General features: G+C 47.9%; 1 protein-coding gene across 1 annotated transcript in view; it reads left to right on the top strand.

Annotated features, from left to right (window-relative positions):
• LOC149358312 (uncharacterized) overlaps nt 1–21,883 on the top strand; it is a 67,942-nt gene that overhangs the window by 35,734 nt on the left and 10,325 nt on the right. Inside the window, exons 2-13 of the mRNA XM_089570355.1 lie at nt 5,595–6,072; nt 6,688–6,714; nt 7,209–7,321; nt 11,162–11,232; nt 13,879–14,048; nt 15,044–16,885; nt 17,921–18,175; nt 19,297–19,407; nt 20,040–20,132; nt 20,318–20,431; nt 21,013–21,193; nt 21,434–21,526. Of these exons, the coding sequence (XP_089426481.1) occupies nt 5,595–6,072; nt 6,688–6,714; nt 7,209–7,321; nt 11,162–11,232; nt 13,879–14,048; nt 15,044–16,885; nt 17,921–18,175; nt 19,297–19,407; nt 20,040–20,132; nt 20,318–20,431; nt 21,013–21,193; nt 21,434–21,526 (3,548 nt within the window). The remainder of the gene's footprint in view (nt 1–5,594; nt 6,073–6,687; nt 6,715–7,208; nt 7,322–11,161; nt 11,233–13,878; nt 14,049–15,043; nt 16,886–17,920; nt 18,176–19,296; nt 19,408–20,039; nt 20,133–20,317; nt 20,432–21,012; nt 21,194–21,433; nt 21,527–21,883) is intronic.

Below are 21,883 nucleotides of genomic sequence, written 5' to 3'. Positions count from 1 at the left end.
AAAAAACTTTGAGATAACTGCGGCGACCCGCACTCGAGCAATGCGAAAGCAAAACGTCCACGTACTATATCGACGTTCTTGGCTATTCTCACGTCCATGTACTATATCGACCTTCATGGCTATCTTGACGTCCAACTGCAATTTTCGGGTCTAATTTACTACTTAAAATTCATGAACAAAATTTTTCCCACAGCAAGATCTCATCACGCACTATCTAACACATTCAAACTTTTGCGCATTTATCTTTACTGGACGGCACAATCGTGCGGACAAGTTTTGATGACGCGACATAGCCGTTCAATGCTTTCGCATTAAAAAAAAAATCTAAACTCAGAAGCTTACCTCAGTGGCATCTTGGTGTTCAGTAACCTTATCAGCGCTGATATCAGTGCCGTTAGGTCGTGGGCTGCGATGGTGGAAATGTTGGTATCGCCAGGCCGAATTCGTGTTGGCACGCAATGTCGCAGAACGGAAGGAAACACTTTCGCTGTTAACGGGGTGACAGGTACCCATTATCTTGCCACACTTTATTAAGGCGGGTAAAGAGAGTTGATTATCTTGCCACACCTACGCCGTGTTCATCGATCGTTCTTCATCGACCCAGTGACCCGAAGTTCACTGGTCCGTTCCAAAAGACGTGAGCGCAATTGCTTGCGTCGATGACATCGGCTTGGTGACAGCGGCGTCGTGATGGCCTCGGCTGACGGACATAATGAACTGGAGGAGTGCACGTAATTGGGTAGGACGCGTGACATCGGAGCGGCGCCATCGTCTGCATCGTCCTGGGCACACTGCATATTTTCCAGATGTAATTCCGTGCAGCCGAAACTGAGCCTGCGGCTTGTCTAAATGGAAGAAGTGCATCTCGAACAGTTGTTCCAAATGTTTCTAAAATGGTAGTGCTTCAAGTGCAGTGTAATACAGCGCACGCCGTATATATCCTCTTCAAGCCTGAAAAGAAGAACGCATTATTAGTGTACCATATCAAAACTTAACTTTTTCAAGGCATGGCGCTGCCGTGAATTCAGGCAAATGCATGAAAAACAAAAGGATGCAGCCGCAGCCTAACAGTTTCTCTTGAAAATTTTTCTTCAAGAAATATGCTGCGCGGTTCTGTGTGCTTTCAAAAAGCCGTGTCAACATATCGTATGTACTAACATACGCGCAAAGCAAATTACGTGTTCAATTCAAAGTTACAAATAATACCATTGCGTAAGAAACTTGGCACTTACAAGAGAGTTGTGAGTAGGACACTGCAATATACAAATGGCTCCAAGGCGAACGAGAACAGTGCAGTTTGCACACAGGAACGAATCCTGCTGTTACTTCTGCAGTGAAGTTGAAAATGTCCCGTTATCTGCCCAAGGAAAAACTATTTATAACAAAGCAGAAACTGGTCTTTTCAGACATACTTATGGAGTGATCATTGGTAGAAGGGGGATAATATGTGTTCCCTTTCATATTGAAGCTAACTGTATCTGCTCATCGTCGTCCTTTTGGCCCCGAAGTTGCTACACTAAACAGGAACCAAATTAGCCATATAGGCCATTTCCGGTCACATTTAAGCTCTTTTAGAAACGACTAAGAAAACAGCTTTGCACTGCATAATGTTCGCGGGCTCTAACGAGGGCACAACGACGTTGAATTCAAACGCTGGCAGGCAGTAGGTTGCTTCTCAGAGTGCTGAAGCTCGGCACCCTTGCGCTTCCTGAGCTTCTACAGCACTGCACACAATTACAAGCTTATGATTACATAAGCCGCTTGCGCGATTTAGCCATCATTGGCTGCCTACTTCAGTACAATAAAAAAAAATACATTAGCCTCACGGCAAAATGTGTGAGTATACGCGTTAGCCAGAAGACTTGTCTTGTTTGATCCCAATAATTACATCAGGTGTCTGCTGCATAATGAGCGATCGATCACCTTGTTGGGGCGTTGCGCAACTTTTATTAGCAGAAGCAGGAATTGTGTGAAATCGAGCTGTTCAACAGCGCGAGGCGACCCAGTGACTAATTTATTTTCTTCTTCTCGTTCTAAAGGCCCGCTGGCTGGTTGATGTCCCCTAGCTGATAGCGAATCACTTGCCCGTCCCGCATCCGAAGTACGCGTGTCGCGCTGTTGTAGCACGATTATTAATTTCGCTTTTGCTCATTGTTTTGGTTCGCCCATTGCCGCTTCATTTCCTCGTCAGTTCGCGCGTACAATTACTTAATAATAATAAAAAACGAATAGAAGGAGCGATCAGTTATACGCCATGTTACGTGAAGCATGTCACATGGCCTGTACAATGCGAGGAGTTTGAATGGTTCTCGTGACTGATGACCATTGGTCATGTAACCTTGTCCTGTGATGACGTCATTTCAAGCGGACGACTAGGAGGTCTTCGGGTGGAAGTGGTTGCAGTCTGGATATAGGAATCTTATTAACTTGTAAAAAAAGTTATTTTAAAGGACATCGAAATTTATGGAGAGAGAGTATAAAAAGCACTGGATAGCTCTGACACAATGCTGTTTTTGAGGAATACGTGAGCTTGCGCTTGTAATCGCGCCAAAATGGCTCACCCATTCAAACGTTGAGTGTCGTTTAAATGCTCCATATAATGACCTTCATAAAAATTGGAATTTATAGAATGCCAGTATCCTCCCTCATCTCATCCACATCTTTCTTCCGCTTATGAAAGAGTGGAAGGAGGATTTGGAGTCCACTGTGGCCATACTGCCGAGGTAGTGAGTTCATATCTGCCTATGCAGCCAAAACGCTAAATCTTACTAGTGATCGTTGAAGTATCGTGGTACGTCAAATTTCATCCAGCGCTTTTCGCTCCTGCAGTACGCGTCATAAAACACATCGTATATACTTTCGAAAATTAAAAACATCATCATACGTTTTTAAAGCAATGCTTCTGCAAGGGGCCATCTCGAAAGGTGGTGACCGCATCTGTCGCTGACGACAGATGCCGTCAACCACGACCTCACCGTACAACAAGCTCGCTGCACTTTCGGCCACATAATCTGGCCTGAGAACTTTTGCAACAGAAGGTACAGTCTTGGTCAAAAGTCCTAAGGCCACAGCGTTCACCTGCAGCGAAATGAATGCCCCTAGAATGCTCTGTGAATAGCGGATCATTTAAAACACAAGTCAAGCAGGAAGTTTCTCTGCATCCAGAAAAAACCTTCTGCTAACATCTCAAGGTCCTGTGGTCATTTCATAGTGCCGTGATGGCTCTGTTATGGGGCTGAAGCGAAAAGCCTTTGGCCTTAAGACTACTGACCAAGATTGTACGTTCAGCTATTCAAAACAGCAGATCGGGATCCTCACGCAGTCACACTTAAAGACAGCATATGGACCTAAATTCGCAAGCGTGCTAACCCGTAACAAGCTTAACTGAACTCAAGCAACTAAAAGCCTTCCGAGTCCTTGCGTCAACCGGCTTTTGACGTTTGCAAACGTAAGGCCGCTCACGTTCTATAGCGCGTGACGCCGCAAACTAAAAGCAGCGCTTTCTCCATCCTTCTTCTCTTCCCCATCTTGTGAAAAAAACAAAAACAAAGCATACTGCACTAACGGTAGCTCGTGGCTTGTCCCTTACACCGACAAGAACATATGCCCGTTGAAGCGAGACATCCAGTAGACCCAGGAGTGCGAGCTCGTTTGAAGAATCTTCCACCCACTGTTCACGTCGGGCGACCCTCGCACAGCGCTTATTCAAAGCAGCGCCAACACGCGACCGAAGATTGCTTTGGACTTGAGCGACGCCTCTTCGCGCGCCAAGACCGGAAGCTGTTCGATTGCGGAATCTTCGGGCCGTAAATGAGGGTCGCTTCGTTACGGGGACAGGCCCCGTATATACCACTTGCACTTGCTTCCGCCGGACAGGGCGGCCAGACTCGGTGAATCAGTATTCAGCACCGGTGCCTTTTAGCGACCGTGTAGGAGCGCTGTTCCCAACCGTGCTACGCCCTCGATTGCCATTCGAGGCACGGCCACCTCCTACGCGAAAGCGCCTTGGCAACTTCGTTGCGCGGTGATCCGTTTCTGTTTTATCGTTTTACTGACTCGTTCTTTTTTTCTTTTTCGGATGTGTCTAGCTCCCTGGGCACACGAAGGGACATAAGAAACAGATCCCGCCGCGGATCCTAATTGTTCCGAAGATACTATGGAACACCTTGCATCACCTGGCTTCTCTTGTCATATATTGTATAATGGTGCACCCGCGCATAAAAAAAAAAGTAAACGAAATCGACAGTACAAAAAAAAGAAGCTTCCTGCATGATTACCGAGAGTTTCAAAACAATAAGGACCACTCTTAGTGGCTGATGTCGCATGCGCAAGTTCGTGAGACCGCCTAAAAGATTCCGTTTTCTTGGCATCCGAGATAAGAGGCGCGAGGACGATTAAAACACTGTCAATTAGCGCTTCCTGTCATTGTTTTATGACATATGTACCGTTGCTTTCGTAAGGGCCTATTTAAAAATGATAATGAGGTTCCACCCCTCGCCACCGAGAGATAAAGAATGGAGGAGGAGGAGGAGGAGGATGTAGAAGAAGAAAGGCAGGGAGGTTAACCGAAATAATAATCGGTTTGCTACCCTACACGGGGGGAAAGGAGTGAGGGGATAAAAAAAAGAAAGATAAAGGAGAGTAACAGAAAATTTAAATCACTCTAAAACGTCACTGTTCGTTGAAGTCACAGCCTATCGTGCAGGCCAGAAGTTCTCAAGAAGCGGAGCAGTGCCTTGGAGGCCTTCTCCGCCGACGACCGCCGCGAGAGATTAAGAATGAGTTCTTAATACAACAGTGAGCATAATCAACTCTTCCAGAAATTCGCACTCTGCAGAGTACAGCATTATCGAAGCACACGCATAGCATTCCACACACACAAAAAGAGCACAATCAACTTTTTGTCTCTCTGCTTAAGCGTGTTGAGCTTACAACGGGAGTTAAAAAGAGAAAAAGAATGCGGGCAGAAAGTTTGTAAGCTTAGCATATAACACATCTGAGTGTTGAGGTTATCTGGTAGCAGGGAACGGGGGCTCTGGAATGTGGGGCAGGGGACTTGCTATAGGTTGAGATCGTTAGAAGACCACAACCGCAGCACTAATGTAGGAATGCTGAGGAGATCGATTGCATTGAGAGCCGCTGCAGACCTGTTTAATAAAGGATCCCTGGGCTTCGCCATGTTGCTCGCTGGGCTGTTTTCTGCACTTGACGTCAGCAAGCGGCAGCGGAACCGGTTTGTAACAGCCCACAGAGGAGGCGTTTGGGCACCTCCCTCGCCACATGTAAAGGTCTATACTAAGCGGGTATAGACAATACATCTAATCACGTGATAATGAGCAGAATAGAGTCGAGAATGGAGAACACTCGAAAACAAGCAGTAGATGGGACTGGTGATGGACAAGAGCATAAATGGCGTTCTGCAGGAGATGCGATGTAAAATGTTGAAGGTGATCATTTTAAGAAATCGACCAGCTCACTGACCTACACAAGAGCAAGTTTTTATTGAGTGTCTTCCTGGCGATGAAACTGTGCTTAGGAACCACTGGTCGGCTAAAACGCACCCTCTCTCTCCCTTTTCCTTCTCGCCCCCGCAGAAGAAAAAGCCGGCCGATTTCTCACCTTTCCCTCTGCCCGGGGCGGGAGCCGGCGATGGAGACTTCCCGGCGGTTGTCGCGGCGGGCAGGCCCTCCGGAACCGCGACCACAACGACGACGACGACGTCGGCGGGAGGTGGGCTCGGTGCGGGGTCGGCGAAGACGGCGGTCCCTTCCCGGCTAGCGACGTCCTCCTCCCTGCCGTCGTCGACGACGTGCGCGGCCGACGACTTCCTGGCCTACTCGTTCCAGCGAAAGGCGCCCTACCTGGTGTGGGACGACGACCACGAGCGGGGTGGCGGCGGGCCTTGTGGTACCAGGCACCACCAGCACCAGCACGCGGGCCTGCGAGCCTGCAGCCGGCCCTGGGCAGTGCACCGGTCTCGACGCTGCTGCCCGTGGCCGTGTGTGCTGGTCGCTGCGCTCGCCTCGGGTCTGCTCTGCGGAGCATTGGTGGCGCTGTGCGCCTACCTCAGTGGTCAGTGCTCTTATCTGGTAACAGTACACTCGCGAATACAACGAAGGGGTGCAGAGAGCGGGAAGGGCATTGCTCGCGCAAAAGTGTTTATCTCCACGTAGTCAGTGTTGCTGTTGTTGTGAATGTCTTTATCATGCATTCTGAACAACAAGCCCAAAACAAGATTCTAGTCTTTGTTTGCACAGAAAGGAGAGAGGGGAATGAAAATTCGAGGGGACACTTAAGCTCCACTTTAAGGGTGTGACGCGATGCCAGAAAGATCCACAGAATCGATTTTTGCTATGAACGAAAGTGTACCTCAGTGTCGCTTCGAGCGCTTCTCGATATTTTGAGCTTCTTACAGTCTGTCCGGTGTTCGCATTTCAAGCGACTATTGCGTGATTACTGCAGGTAACCCGAGTAACGGGTCGTGAAGCTGTTTCTGTTTCTCGATCGTCGCAATGAAACTTACTGTTCAACAGGCAGCATTCTTTTAGCAAATTAATAACGTTAGCTTTATAATTTTTTTTAAGTTTTGAGATATTTTATTTTTTGCAAGCAGACGTGCTGACGGCGAAATACATTATTACGCTAATCTTCTTTCTATTCCTCTCCCTTTCCCTCCTTTCCCGACAGTGATGGCCAGTCAACATATGCATCCATGTAAGTTTGACCAAGTTTTTGGCATGCATTTATATCTCTTTGAAAAGGTTAGGAGGTGGCCCCTCATATCTACTGCCCACTGCAAAAGGCAGGAGGAAACTTCACTGGCAACGAACAGCCACATTGGGTATTGAAATGACCCACCTAGAGACAGGGAAAAAGAGAAAATGAAAGTGCTTAAAGGCTGGAGTCGATTGAGTCGACCACTCAAGCCAAGCTCTTCAAAGCCAGTGCTCCGTCCCACGCTCGCGGTCATATTACCATGTAAAAGAGCCTCTGAGCTCCAAGTAGCTATAGCGTCCACCGAGCCAAGAGGCGGGACCACTTGCAGGACGCAATTAATCTGGCACGGGCACGGCATTTCACATTTTTTTCTTGTCTTTAAAAGCACCGTGCCTCGCTTTTCAGAGCCCCGCCTACTTATGCGCATGTACTGCATGCATGTCTGTGTCCTTTCTTCAATACCCTCTTTTACATTCCCCCACTGCCTGCAGCTATGCGCCTCCTAGGCGCAGTCAAGGTGATCGAGGGCGACGTGTGGGACCCGAGCTTGCTCAATTCCACCTCCAAGGAATTCCGCCTCAAGTCGGCCAAGTACGCAAACATGGTGAGCGTCAGGAGTCGTCACGCTGGAGTCAGAGTGTGCGCGCGACATAGGGCGGCGTTGAGGCGTTGGCTGTACGGGCGCACTCGGAGTGCACAGTCGGCACAGTCCGTCTGTCTGGTTATGCTGCATTGCAGGCTTACTCTATAAACATGAATACGCCTATATAGGTGTAAAAAGGGAGTAAAGCTGTTTTCTAGCGCACTCCCTCTTATAAGAGGGAGTGCGCTAGAAAACAGCTTTACTCCCTTTTTACACCTTTCTTCTTAGAGCGCATGCAAGTTGGGACTGTGTCCAGTCTAATCCCGCCAGCACTGTTTCACACGGCTTCTGCAGTTGCTTCATCGACAACAGTGGCTTATGGCCACCAGGGGGAGCCATGTTACCCACAGCGCTTGGTGTTGCGACCTTGAATCGTCTGCGCTGTTGTCGACTTAACAGTAGCTGAGCCGTGACCGCGTTGTCAGTTCGACTGGTTGTTAACACGCATAAAAAGAAGTAAACGTTGCAGCGGTGTTTGAACTGGACAGCATCGTTTAATTACTCCTTCTGGCATGTCAGATAAATCATGCTGTTCAGGCGGTTTGTTATAGTCACCCACTCTAAGCTCTAGAAATAGGCACGAGCTAAGAACAGGGACCAGGAAGGTCAAGCGCAGAAAGGAGGTTGTGCTCACCCCCGGTGGCACCATCATGTGCCAAGAATGCTTGACCAAAAACAGTTGCAAAATTAACAACTTACGCACTGGTTCCACGAGCATTAGAGGCTTAGGAACATATTATTTATACCCCTTATCTCAAGAGATAGGTAGGAATGCCAATTTAGTACGTCCTGTATGAAGCCTGCAGAGTAACGGCTGGGTATCAAGAGGCGTTACCATAATGGCTGTCACCACGCTTCGCAAAAATGTAAAGAGGGTTTGCAAGGGAGTTTTCGGTCACCGCTTTCGCGTTAGATTTAGTAAATTCATTCGATGCATAGGGCGTGGGTAAGCGACTGGTAATATTAATGCATAACTAATACCAAAGCGCGTGATCGTGATATTCCGCCAATTGTAGAATTGAACAACCTATTCCTGCCTTATGTAAAACGGCTTTCATCTTGCCCTGACCACAAGAATTAGCCCAAGGGTGCGCAATGACGTCATCAGACATGAGCCAGCTGTTTCTAACAGTGGAATAAATAGACCATGCCGTTCCGTTCGAGAGCAGGGTGGGTGCAAGTCGCCTGCCGCTGCAGGGAGGAGACGCCGGTTACAATGCGAGCAGCGAGCACGTCGCATACGTGGTGTACAAGGACCACAACAGCTGCAGTACTGCTTCTGCTTGTCCTCCACGCAGTGTGCTAGGCAGGCTTTCGCAACTCCCTCCGCGGTATTCGTCCTTGGCACACGCATACAGCTCGTTGACGCTGCAATTCACGTCCTTGTCTAAGAATGCGCGTTCCGAATCGGACCCGACTGCTCCTCGTTGGGCTAATTGCAGCGTCGCGGCCGCACCCTTTCTTTAATATACAGGGTGTTTCACGTAAGACTTTACACAATTTTTAAAAACAGGCTTTTGAGTTAGGAGAGCGCTTTTTCCGGCATAGAATTGTTAGCGGTGTAGTGCATCAGCATACAACCAATATGTGCTAACTAGTTGGCTGGCTAACTAATATTGTATAATTAGATTTTTTAATTATTAGGCTCATTAATTATTCAGAGGCGTATAGCACGCCGCAAGTAATATCCATATCAGTTTTTAGCGTTTCGAAAACGCGGTCACCCTCAGCGTTGTGGCCCAGCAAATTTTGGCTATTTAAACGAGTTATCTACACTGGAGAGGTTGCTTTGCCTGCAAGCTTCTCGAAAGTGCATGTATTTTTGCGTAATGTAGCCAAAATTTGTCGGGCCACAGCGCCGAGGGTAATCGTGTTTTCTAAATTCTAAAAACTGATATAGATATTACTTACGCTGGACTACGCGCCTCTAAATAATAAAGGAACCTAACAGTAATAGTTAAAGAGTTAACCACTCAATACTGGTTAACCAGCTTGCTAGTTAGCACATCTTAGCTAGATTCTGAAGTACTACACACCTAACAATGCTAAGCCGAAAAAAGCGTTCTTCTAAATCAAAAAGCCTACTTTTAAGAATTTTGTAAAGTATTAGGTGAGGCATCCTGTACAGAAGAAACAAGCCCAGAGCAGTGCAGAACTAACACAGTCAGACGAGTGCAACACCCTTGGCGGTGGTTGAATGCAGTCGACGAAGCAGCGTGACCGAATAAAGTTGTAGCGTTTTTTAATGGGAGATAGATATCTTTACTCTGCAACAGTGCAATAAAATCGGTTGCAGCCGATTTTATTGCGCTATAGAATGCTATCCCACATAGTATATTGAGCTGAAAGGTTTAATTTGAATAAATGAATTCTCAATGCATCCCAAATATAATTACGATACACGTGTTCCTCTTTTTGCCTGTGCTAAAAGCAAATAGCTTTCCTGTGCAACTTTATTCGATGGATTCATTGCAAATACGTTTTGTTCCTTTGAGATTTTGCTGCAATTAAATCCACAGTTTCTAATAAAAAGCATAATTCTGTAATGCTCGGCAAAACTACGACAGCTGCTCAAATTTTGGTGGCGCTGAAACAAGCATATATTTTTTTTTATTTCGTGACTTCCAAGAAACCCATCCGCAATTCCTTCGCTGTAGTTGTAGAAGCACTTCATGTGCACCCGCTCAGATAAAGTGTTCTTTATTCGGTTAAAGTATTACCGTGGTGGGAGCACGAAATAGACGTATAAAGCGCTTCGCATATCAACCTAATACAGGGCGTTTCACCTGAGACTTCATACAATTTTAAAAAATAGTCTTTTTAAGGAGTAGAGCGCTTTTTTAGGCATAGCAGTGTCAGTGGTGAAGTACAACAGAATACATCTAAAACGGGCAAACTAGCAGGCTGGATAACTAATACCGAATAGTTGACTTATTAAATATTATTGTTAAGCTCATTAATTATTGAAAGCGTGTAGCCCACCGTAAGTAATGTCCATGTCAGTTTTTAGAATTTCGAAAACGCGGTTAGCCACGGAGCTGTGGCCCATTAAATTCTGGCTATTTCAACCAGTTTCCTGCACTGGAGAGGCTGCTTTCCCTCCAAACTGCTCGAAAGCGCATGTAGTTCGGCGCGATGCTGACAAAATTTCTTGGGCCGCGGCACCGAGGGTAACCGCGTTTTTGAAATTGTAAAAACTGACATGGATATTAAGTAAGTGCGGTTGGCTACACTCTATTCAGTATTTAGGGAGCCTAACAGTTATGGTTAAAAAGTTTACTATTCAATATTAGTTAACCAGCGTGCTAGTTAGCATATCTTAGCTATATAATCTGATGTACTACACCGCCGACAATGCTATGCCGAAATAAGCGCTATCCTAACTTAAAAAGCGTATTTTTTAAAATTGCATACAGTCTTAGATGACACACCGTGTATAAGCGGGCATGCTTGTCGCGAACTACTGCTAACTACCGAAGGACATTCGATATGAGTTGGAGAAAAGTTACAGATCAGGCTTCGACATGCTTCAGTTACAGGCTTCGCCGTTGGCCGATAGCGATCTCAAAAGCGCGAGTCCGCTTCATGTTTCTCCGTGTTCCGGCGCGTTATAATAGAGAGTCTCATATCTGAGTAGCTCAAGGTGCCTTGACTCGCTACGCCCTCGACGAGTGCCTTCATTAATGACGACCCAATTGATCTGAAAGCGGCCTTCGCCTAATGGCTACCGCTGCCCAAAAGGAAGCAGATATTCCAATTGAGTTAGTTTCTTTCTTTTTTTGTTTGTTTGTTTGCTTGCAGATTGAAGCGGCCTACAGGAAGTCACCGCAGCTCAACAGCTCTCTGAGCAAAATCACAATCTACGCTTTCCGGTGAGCCATTCTCTTTTACTGTGAATGTTTTCATATTTGGATGTTAATCTCTCCGGCTGACGTAAGTACAAGAAGAGATAAACTTCCTGATACCGTGGCAGAATATGAAGCACTAAGAATAGTAACATCTTGTTCCAAGCGGATGGGGTCAGAATAGTTTGCGATAACGAAAAGATTATAAAGATTTATGGAAACGAGATGTCATCTTGGAATCATTTATTACTCTGATGCTCTACGTAGTATCCTCAGTCGGCGCATCAGGACCTACGCTCTTAGTTGTTTGTGCACTCAGAATGGCCACTATTCTACATGCGCGCTTTTTTAGATTCATGCTTATCTCAACGACGACTCTACACCGGAATAACGAACATCCATCGAATCATCAGCGTATTTCGTTCTCTGCTCTTGAACCGCTTTCACAACCAATGAATAGAGAAAAAGTGGGATTTAATTCTAGTCACCAATCCGACAAAAAATTTGCAAGGACACTTTGGCAACTAAAGTGTTGGGAGCCGAAAGCCGAGGACACTATGCCGTGACGGCTTCCGGTGGATGTGACGTCACACCGTTCCCGTGGCTTTATCGCTACCCAAATTGTACATCTTTTGAGGCTCTTAAGTGTTAATTACGCTTAATTACACATTTCTCAATCTAGTGTGACACCAATTCGACTGGTTGTCACATATGTTACTACCCTGTTAGTAACTGCAGTTAGTAACGGGGACGTTAGTAACAGTTACAAACCTAGTGAGTTAGTAACGGCTGCTAGCCGCAGTTAGTAACGGGAAGCTAGTAGTATTTATTAAGAAAATCGCATACGCTGCTAGGTTCTTCGTACGGTGTGCTGGCGTGGCTTGTCTAATTTGTGCGTACTCGAAAAATAAAAAAAGAACTTCACAGTCAATTTGACTAATTCCGGAATCCAAACAGAGCTATCAGAGCGTGCTGGCAGTAAATCACACACTTAGATTTAAGCTTACCGCGCATTATATGTAGAAATTATGCGACATGATGGCATCAACGACCTTACCGCGCGCATACAAAGATTCAGAATGCAGGAAAAGCACAAATCAGGAAGAGTCACACTCGCGCACTGCGCGTGCACATGTAGGGAAATCTTTCTCAGTCTTATTTATATACTCCGTAAATCAGACTCTCACTTACCGGCTAGTGGCTCGTACCGGTTGAGCTAAGATACCAGCGTTAATTATGAAGTTGATATAGTAGAAACAGCTTAATCTACCTAACCGCATGCCCCTGCAGAAATGTTTAATAGAAAACCAATTTATTGGCACGACCGTCTGCGCCAGTTACATTCTTTGACTATATTTTGACTTTATTTTGGGGTAAAAGGAACGGTTACTAACTAGGTAGCAACTAGCGACCACAGTTAGTAAAAAGGTAGCAAGTGCTACTTTTACTAACTATACCTCGAAGAGGGTAGTAAGTAGTCGGCAAAAAGTAGTAAAACGAAGTCAGAGTTAGTGACTGCTGCAATTACTACCTTTTTACTACCCATTTACTAACTTTTTACTAACTTTTTTTTAAGATTGTGACGACCTCCGGTGAATGTGACGTCACACCATTCCCATGGCTATATCGAAGTCCGCGCTATTTTGACGTAATTTCGACAGTTTCGCCTATAATTAATTAACTAATTAATCTGCAGTCATCAAACTTGGCTTCTAGGTTCATTTTTTCCTCCTCTATTAGCAAGCAACCATTGGTTTTCTTCTATCTTTTTTAGCTACCGAGTTAAACGCGTGTGACACGCTTTGTTAACGGACGACAGTATGAGCTACTGAAGACTTTCGCCTTAGAAATCGGATTTCATGGGCAATGCTGCCCGCGGCGAGCCATGGCTGTCTCGGATAGGCGAGCGAGAATCGCGTTTTCTTTTTTAAATGCCGAGACAAAATCGGATGCCGACGATCACGAAGACCCGTTTGCGGCGTACAAATTATCATATTTGAAAGGCTGTGCATGCGCTAAAAAGACGTTCACAGGAAAAAGGATAGAGACGACAGGAAAGAAGCGCAGGTCGTCTCTATCCTTTTTCCTGTGAACGTCTGTTTAGCGCACAGCCTTTCAAATATGAATATGTACCAACTGACATATGTACCAATATGTCAAAAAGCCTTACAAATTATCAATGCTCCGAGGGGACTCGGAAGTTGAGAGAAAGCTCGGCGCGTGGCGGGAGTGACCGGCGCAGCCATTTTTCTGTAACACAAGGCGGGACATTCATTTCCGAAGAGGTGCTTTTGTTGAAGTAGGATATATATGCTTGAAAGCAGTGTGTATTTGGCCTTCGGCATTCCTGTCTACACCTCACTGTATTCTGTCTTCATCACCTGTCTTCTTCAACCCCCCCCCCCCCCCCCCCCCCCGTCTCTGTCTTCTCCATTCCGAATCCTTAATGAAGAGTAGCAGGCCAGTGAAATAGTTTTACCTCGGCAGGCCTCCAACCCTCCCTCACATTAAATATTGCTCTCTCTCTCTCGGTATGATCAATGTTGTCCACGGTGAAAGCTGCGCCTTTTACAATAGCCCTGAAACGAAGGGCCATTCGTGGTTCCTCCTGGCGCTCAGACACCAAGACCAAAGTGCGTATATGAGAGGCCATCCTTCGATTGCTCTGTGCAGGCAAGGGAGCCTGGTCGTTCTCTTCGAGCTGGAGGTCGACAGACGGCACACGCCCGCCGTGGCCGACCTGGAGGGCGAGTTCAGGGAGACGCTGAAGCGGGAGGCCGAGAAGGGACCCCTGGGTGCCTTCGGCCCGCTCAAGATCGACCGGAACGCCATCCAACTGACGGGTGAGCCTCCAAGACAGCCAGCTTGCTTAAAAATACACTTAGCGCGACACACAGGCGGACCCGGAATGAAGACACAGCCTGCTTGCAGGCACGTATAGCCGATGCTCGGTTGATGAATTTTTCGGTGGCCAATTTAAGATTCACCATGTGTCACGGGACATGATGTCATTAGAGCTGTTCTAGATCATTCCGACCACCCGGAATTGTTTACTGTGCACCATAGCCTCAATATACACTGGCTCATATCCAAGTCGCCTCTGTTGAAGTGGAGTAACTCTGGCTGGAATCGAACCCGCCGCTTTGTGTTCAGTAGCACAGCCCCAAAGTCACCGAACCACCACGGCGGACCATAGCGGAAGGCCGATACGAAAACGTACACGCACTAATTTCGCTTACGTCTTTCGCGTCGGACGTCTGTGTTCCCTTTGTGTGACCGCCTATATCTTTGAAAGCGGCAAAACCGAACCTGCACTGACAAACTATATTTTGTCGAGCGTGTTGGCGAAGATTGTTATGTACTGGCATCGCCAGACAGCAGGAAAAAGAAAGCCCCCAAAATATGACAACTTGAAGTGAGCCTTCCGTCATCGCCATGCAATGAGAACTGTTATAAACATTGTTGTTTTATTATTTTAGTAAAATCGAATATCATTCGCAGACAACGCAACCTTGTGAGCATATTAACGTATCAGGTGCCTTGCGATATTCCTTGAGAGCATATATCTCCCAATAAAGTTTTTATTGTTATCCTTACAGCTGGCTTTTCAGTACTTTAAAACGCTCCAGCGCTCAATAGATGGATCTATGCTACATCCTTGGTCTTCAGAACGCATTTATGCCTTGTTGTATGTTCTGGCTGCATAATGATATTAGCGGGTTATGGTACATTTTATAACTGGCTGCTTTTTTAATCCTAATGAACAGGGGACTTTAAATTTCAGCTCCAGCTCAGTTTCCCCACAATGGACATGCAATCTTGTTTTCTACTTTCCCAGAAATGTCCGAAAACAGCCTGCTGCCTCCTGACGGCATCGTCGATGCAGAGATGACTACGCATAGCAGCACGGTTGACGACTACGACAGGGATGAAGAACATGCCCACCGGGACTCCGACCATTGGGTCAACCAGCACAGGCCAGATTCTGACGATTACTTTACGCATCACGACAATGAGAGCTCGCCAGGCGCCAACGGTGGGGGCGCCAACTCTTGGCAGCCGTTCTTCCCAGAACAGCGCGAAGACGGCGAACAGATCGAAGGTGACGTCAGCGAAGTCACGTGGGAGAGTGCTCCCGAGCTGTCCGAAGACGATGAATCGCACTATGATGGCCCACAAGACAGTCAAGAGTTCAACACGAGTCATCAGCATCAGGGAGGTCACGCCACTTCAGTCAAAGAACATCCAGGTGTAGTCGCAACTACTGAACCACAGGTAGTCACAGCTCCCGCGGAAGTGATGGAAAAAGAGCGCCCGTACGTTACAAATGCACCGTTGCCAACGGGACCCCCTCGTCCCGATCCTACTAGTCAGGATAATTTTACAAATAAGCACGGCTCCGAGCTCACGGAACTTACTATCGGAGCCGGAGTCGTAGTCAAGGCGGACAGAAGCCGTCCGCCGACGTCTACGAAGAACGCCTCAAAACCAGCCCTGCTGAAACCGCTTCTCGTAATTCCGCACAAGCAGGAACCACATCCATTGACTACTTCAGTTCCTGTTGAAGACATGAACTCTGCTAGTGCGACCACCTTACCACCGGTGCGGCAGCCAATGGAGCACGCACGTGTCAACAAGACTGCTCTTCCGCCCTCAGAACAGGGGTCAAGCAGTGAGGAATCGGCCAGTTGGCCACCGTACAAGCCGCTCTCCTCTTCCGAGATCTCCGTGGGTGAGACGCTGCCCAGCAACAAACCAATCGAACCGAGCTCCGAAAGGCCGATGCTCGGCATTGGACAAGCCTGGCAGATACACTTAGACGACCCCAGCACTCACGCCGGTCCTAACATTGCTCTTAACTATCCACCAAGACCTGACCAGACGGCAGCAAACGTAGCCGTCGTGCCTACAGCAACTAAAGTAAGGGACGGAGCCTCGCCCTCCAATGTCAAGCCGCCCGTTGGAGCGGGCTCTTCCGTTCAGCCGCAGCCATCCGTCCAGAAGAACAACCACCGGAAAGAACTGTCGACACCTAAGCCGGCTACATCGACAACAGAGTTTCAGATCGGCGTGGGGCTATTTGTCCGACCCCCCGTGGCCAGCATCAGCAGTGCCAATGGCCAAGGCAGTAAACGCAACGCGTCTCGGGTGCAGCAGACGACCGTGAAACCAGAACCACAGTTCATCGATCTCACGGCTGAAGTGGACGACCTCCAAGCCGACAACAAGGGCTGGAATCCGGCCGATTCAGTACCTTCAGTAAAGCCTTCATCAAGACCAGCTCCAAAACCATCAGCACGGCCAGCCTCAGGACAAGTTCCGGTACCTGTTGCCGAGATCGCACTGAATCCGGTACAAAAACCAGTGTCACAACTTCCACAGTTTCAAGGTATTCCTCGTCCCGGCGAACCAGTTCAGGTTCACAGCGGCAACAAAGAACCTCCGTTCGCTCAAGTGGGTGCAACGCGCGAAGGACACGACCTCAAGATCCCGGAGCTCAATATCACCTCAATCTCCATTCACCAGACAGTGAGCACCAGCAGTGGGCACCACTCCGAAGTCCATTCGGTCATTTACTCTGGTGCGCAGAACTCCGGTGGCATCGCCAAGTTTATCTCCGGAGACTTGCCTTCAAAACCGGGCACGTACGACTCTAAGTACACGCCCAGCGACGAGAAAGGTGCTATTTTTGTATTTTTTTTTGCATGATAAATTGCATAGATAGTGCTATATGAGGATTGAAGTTATGCAGAAGGCTAAACTACTTTTAGATAGGTGATCTGAAACTACCTTTTACAGGTTTGCCGGGCACTCAACATGACACGAGAGTTGCCTGCAATATGGCTCCTGTTACACTGCACTCTAAACAGTGAACTGTCCTCTATCGCACTCCATTCTATAAGAGGGAATGCGCTAGAGAACATGATAAAAAGAAGCAGCGCAAATAGACAATTGGATGAACAAAAGACAACAAGACTGGCGAACGCAAGACAACAGGACTGGAGCGGAACTACCACTCCGTTGGTAGTTCAGCGCCAGTCCTGCTGACTTGAGTTCGTCCTTGCTTATTCGCGCTGCTTCTTTTTCTAATGCATTCTAACTACCAAGCCCAAATCAAGACTCTAGTTCAGCTGGAGAAACGCCTACTCCCTTTTTACGCCCATATAGCTCATTCATGCTTACAGTGTGTGGGCTCTCTGAAGTTCGGTAAAGGGGGATACAAATGAGGGTCGTTTTGCCTTGAGATTTGGCGTCACGTAACATCCAACTTTCGGTTCCAGCCTAGCCCACGGTCATGCCGGTGAACATGCAATTCACAGCTGGGTGAATCGTGAATAAACTTGCTCTCGAACACTCCTGTCACTATGGTGGCTAATAGTACGGCAAAAGGCCGTACCCGCGCCTCTTCCGCTTATCATCACCTGCTTTTGCTCTGACGTTTGCACACAAGGCTCTTAATTGAGCTCGTTGGTTAACGATTTCAGATATTTTAACTATGTAGCGCAAAAATCAACTACTACTTGTGTGCCCTGTCCTTACTCTCTTTTCCGTGTCTTGGTACAAACTGGTAAAAGACTTGTAAAAGTCCGAAAGTGCTGACAGCTAGTACACATAAGATCAGCGACAATTTTGTCCCTACATTAAGTGGCATCTGTGAACACTCTACAGATAAAGTGGTTACGCGTCTCGTTCATTCGTGCCGTGTACGCCGCAGGCTCCGAGTTCTACGACAAAGGCAGCAGCAAGAACGGCGACAAGCCTGGCTTCCGGCCGTCCGCGACCACGGAGAGCCCGTCGCTGAAGGTGGTGACCCGCGTGTCTTACAGCGTGGTCACCAACACGCCTCTCACCAAGGAGTCGCTGCACGACAACGACATCACCAAGCACGGCGACGCCAACGGCCTGACCGGCAGCACCACGGCGGACCGCACGTCCACCACGCCGCTCGTAGCGTCGACTCTGAAGCGAGGTGAACGAATGTATCATTTACTTAAGCATGGAGATGTCTAGTTTATAATAAATTGGACCGAAGTTGCACTTGTAGGGAAAAAAATCAATCGGAAAGAAAGTGGGCCGAAAACAGTGGAAATTGATGTGAGTTAAATGAGGTGACATTTTAGAGGGAGTCTTTTATGAAACTCTAATGAAGACCCTACCAATGCTCCAGCCACGCTCATCCCCACTGCCTGGCGTGGCTCGCCTCGGCGACTGACGTCAACCAGCGCTGTTGTTGCACCTGCAGTGCATACTACTCTTACCAGCTAATATGCATTCACTTTCGCTGGTCCTCCTATTACTATGCCTGTCCCCACGTCCTGCAACCCTCGCTAGAGCCGCCGTTTCATTGGTCTAAACTTCCTTGCCTTTCAGTCAACTATTTTTCTTTTAAGGCGGAAGCCTTTAATGCCTCATCGTTGTCAACAGAAGGTTGTCAGCAGAGGAGTCACGCTTTTCCGTTGATCGAAATGGTTACGACGTCAGAGTGCGTGGATTCGAAGTAATGAGGTCACCCACGGATGCCTGACGCCCCCTTTTGGAGCGGACGACAACTAATAAAATAGTGGTCGTCCGCTCCGACGGCGTAAGGCGTCCGTGGGTGACCTCGCAGTCAATGCCAAACAGTGCACCAGGAAAGGCTTTCGCCTTGCAGCACTATTTAGAGGCCCAAAGTGCCCCCTGAATTTTTTACCGCTCACACGTGCAGGCAGCTAAACTATAAGCAGGACAGCTTTGGTGACGTCGCTGACAACGGATAGTAGCGTCAGAAATTCAACGGAAAAGTCGCAGATAACTCTAACGGCCTCTGCTCTCTGTAGCACTAAGAAAATTTCACCTTGCAGCCCAAGTCCAAAGAAGCCCCTATAGCATTACGGTTAAAAAGCGCCGCGCATGACGAGAGTGCTATGTGCATTTATGTTTTTTAGCGCTGTGGAACAGAAATAGATCAGTATCAACTGACCCATTCGCAATGCTACTGCTGGCCTTAGCAGTGGCGTTTATAGCAGAGTTTCTACGGCAACAATATATGCATGAGATGCATATTGTCCTGTATATGCTCATATGTAATTATGTGTCCGTGCTTTACCGTAGACTGCGACTACCTGAAGGAGATCAAGTGCAAGAGCGGTGAATGCGTCCCCCACTCGGCTCTGTGTGACCGCCGCATTGACTGCCGGGACGGCTCAGACGAACGCAATTGCTGTGAGCGCCTTCCTCCTTCACCTACATTTTTATTTCAGCAAGTTTCGAAGTTCCAAATGCTTTTATACGTGCAAGTTGAAGGTAACTCCCTCAGTGTTATTAGTGTTATTTAGCAAAGACATTTTTTGAACGCCTGCAGGATCTAATGCACAAGTCGGATGCAAGCAATTTTGTCCTGTCAGGCACCCTTGAAACAATAAGGTCACCGAGGCACTTAAAGTAGCAGGCGACTTCACAGCCTGTCACCTGTGGTTGGTCACAGTCCCAAGCAGTTACCTGTCGCATTTAGATAAAGACTAAGTGAAAAAAAAAAACGCCTTAAAGAACCACAGGTCGTCTAAATTAATCCGAAGCGCTCTACTATACAGCGTCTCTCGTAGGCGAAAAGCAGCTTTGCGACGTTAAATCCCACATACCATAACACAAGCAGTTACTCATGCTCTTTCACTGAAACTGACTTGGATTTTTGTTTTGTTGCGACACATTTGTCCCATAGTCTAAACATCAAGACCTGAGAGACAAAGCGAAGTCGCGGAACATTCTTTTACACGTGATGAGAGCGGATTAGCATTTGAAGGCAAGTATGCTGAATTAAACTACGAGTGTGTGATGTTTTGTTGCTACCATCTCAGCTTGCAAGGACTACCTGAAACACGAGCGTCTGCAACACAAAATCTGCGACGGCATCCTCGACTGCTGGGACTTCACGGACGAAATCCTCTGCCGTAAGTACCGTACCAACCAGCCTTGCATGTGGGACCCATGCCAGTCGCTGCATGTTACGTTACAACATTTCTTCATTCTGTCTTCATAGCGTGTAACAAACTGAAGCCGACCCGGCTCGGGCAGGTGCCATCTTGGGAATTGTCCAGGTTGCGTCATCTTCGCTAACTGTGCCTCGGTTTTCCAGCCTGGTGCAGTGCCGAGATGTTCGTGTGCCCCGGAGCCAAGCAGTGCATAGCGCAGCACAAGGTGTGCGACGGCCAGCACGACTGTCCCTACGGCCTGGACGAAGTTCAGTGCGGTGAGTGCGGCCAGAAGTACGAGCGTTCGAACGCTGAGTGTTACGTAATATATTAAGTTGAAATGCGAGCGGTGATACCACAGTCGTGGACGTGGCAGAATATGCGCCGTCTTATTAGGTGTGCGAATGCAGTGAGTCTTTGTGAATTCACGCCTGTGTGCTTGGACGTTGCATCCATTTTCTTTACAACACTGCTAAGTACTCGTGAGTTGATTTCCTCGCTATGCGCCCTCGTTCCCCACTACTCATGCCGAGCATTCGTCTCAATGACAGGAGAGAGGGCAAGAGAGGGGGAGGCGGTATGCTCCTACACTCTTTGGCGTATTCCAATCGACGATCTGGAGCAAGTTTTATTTCTCCGCAATGCCGAAGAACGTGTCTCAAACTGCGATTTGGATTCAGATGCTGGGTTCTGACTGGACCGCGATGGTACGGTCCCTAGACAGACATCCTGCTCTTTCGAGGATTCGGAGAGCATCGCCGACTGGAATATACCGTAGTTGTGACCAGATCCCGCTCCGCGACCGATCATTATTATTTGTTCATCGCCCCCGTTCCGGCCGGCCCTCTCGTCCGCGCAGTGGGTCTGGTGGACGAGGAGGAGGAGGCCACGTCCATGTCCTCGGGCCAGGGGTACCTGCAGCTGAAGCGCAACGGCGTCTGGGGCAAGCTGTGCGTCGACCAGTTCCCGCGCTACCTGAGCAACGGCACCTGGTCCCTGGGAGAGATCGGGCACGCCGCCTGCAACACGCTCTCGTACAGGTCGGTGTATGTACCCTCACGGAGTGACGTCACGTCCAACGAGTTCACGTAGGGTTCACGAGTTCATACGTAGGGTTCGTATGAAAGGCAGCTGAGCATGTTTGCATGCCGTTACAGTTAGTATACCACTGCCGTTGCCGCTCCTGCTAGGCGCTTACTTGCACGCTTTCTTAATTGTCCTTGAGGATGCCAAAGCTTGGTGCGATTGTAAACCTTCAATGTCTCTTGTTGTGTTCACAGGAAAGTTCTCGCTATTCGGAGGTCGAAAGACAAGAAACAAGACGTCGGCAGTCAGTACTTCGAGATGAGGCAGGAAGACGACGAGAAATCAAAGTACGTATACAGATAGTGCAATGCCAAGCGCGGTGAAGGTTTCGCTTGGAAATGATTTTAATTGCCTGGAGTGCGTGTCGAAATAGTTATGTATTGTTTGGTGATCAAGCGCGTTAGCGATAGCGCTCTGTGGTCATGCTTCCCTCGAGCCGTTAAAGTAAAATTGTCATCATTACCAGGCGTGTAGAGCAACTTCTCTGTGGTTAATGAACAGGACGCGTTCTGCTCTCGTGATAAAGATTTTAGTGGCACATCACACGAGCACTGTTCGATGCACGATTTCATTACGATGAGCTGAAGCAGAGAGTCATAACCGGCGCTCCCAATAGTGTTCTCGCACTACCTTCAATACTGTCT

This window comes from Amblyomma mixtum, chromosome 2 (assembly GCF_055824585.1).
Source record: "Amblyomma mixtum isolate Tamu chromosome 2, ASM5582458v1, whole genome shotgun sequence".
Lineage (NCBI taxonomy): Eukaryota > Metazoa > Arthropoda > Arachnida > Ixodida > Ixodidae > Amblyomma > Amblyomma mixtum.
The sequence above is the reverse complement of the archived record's forward strand: the minus strand, read 5'-3'. Positions and strand labels throughout refer to the sequence as shown.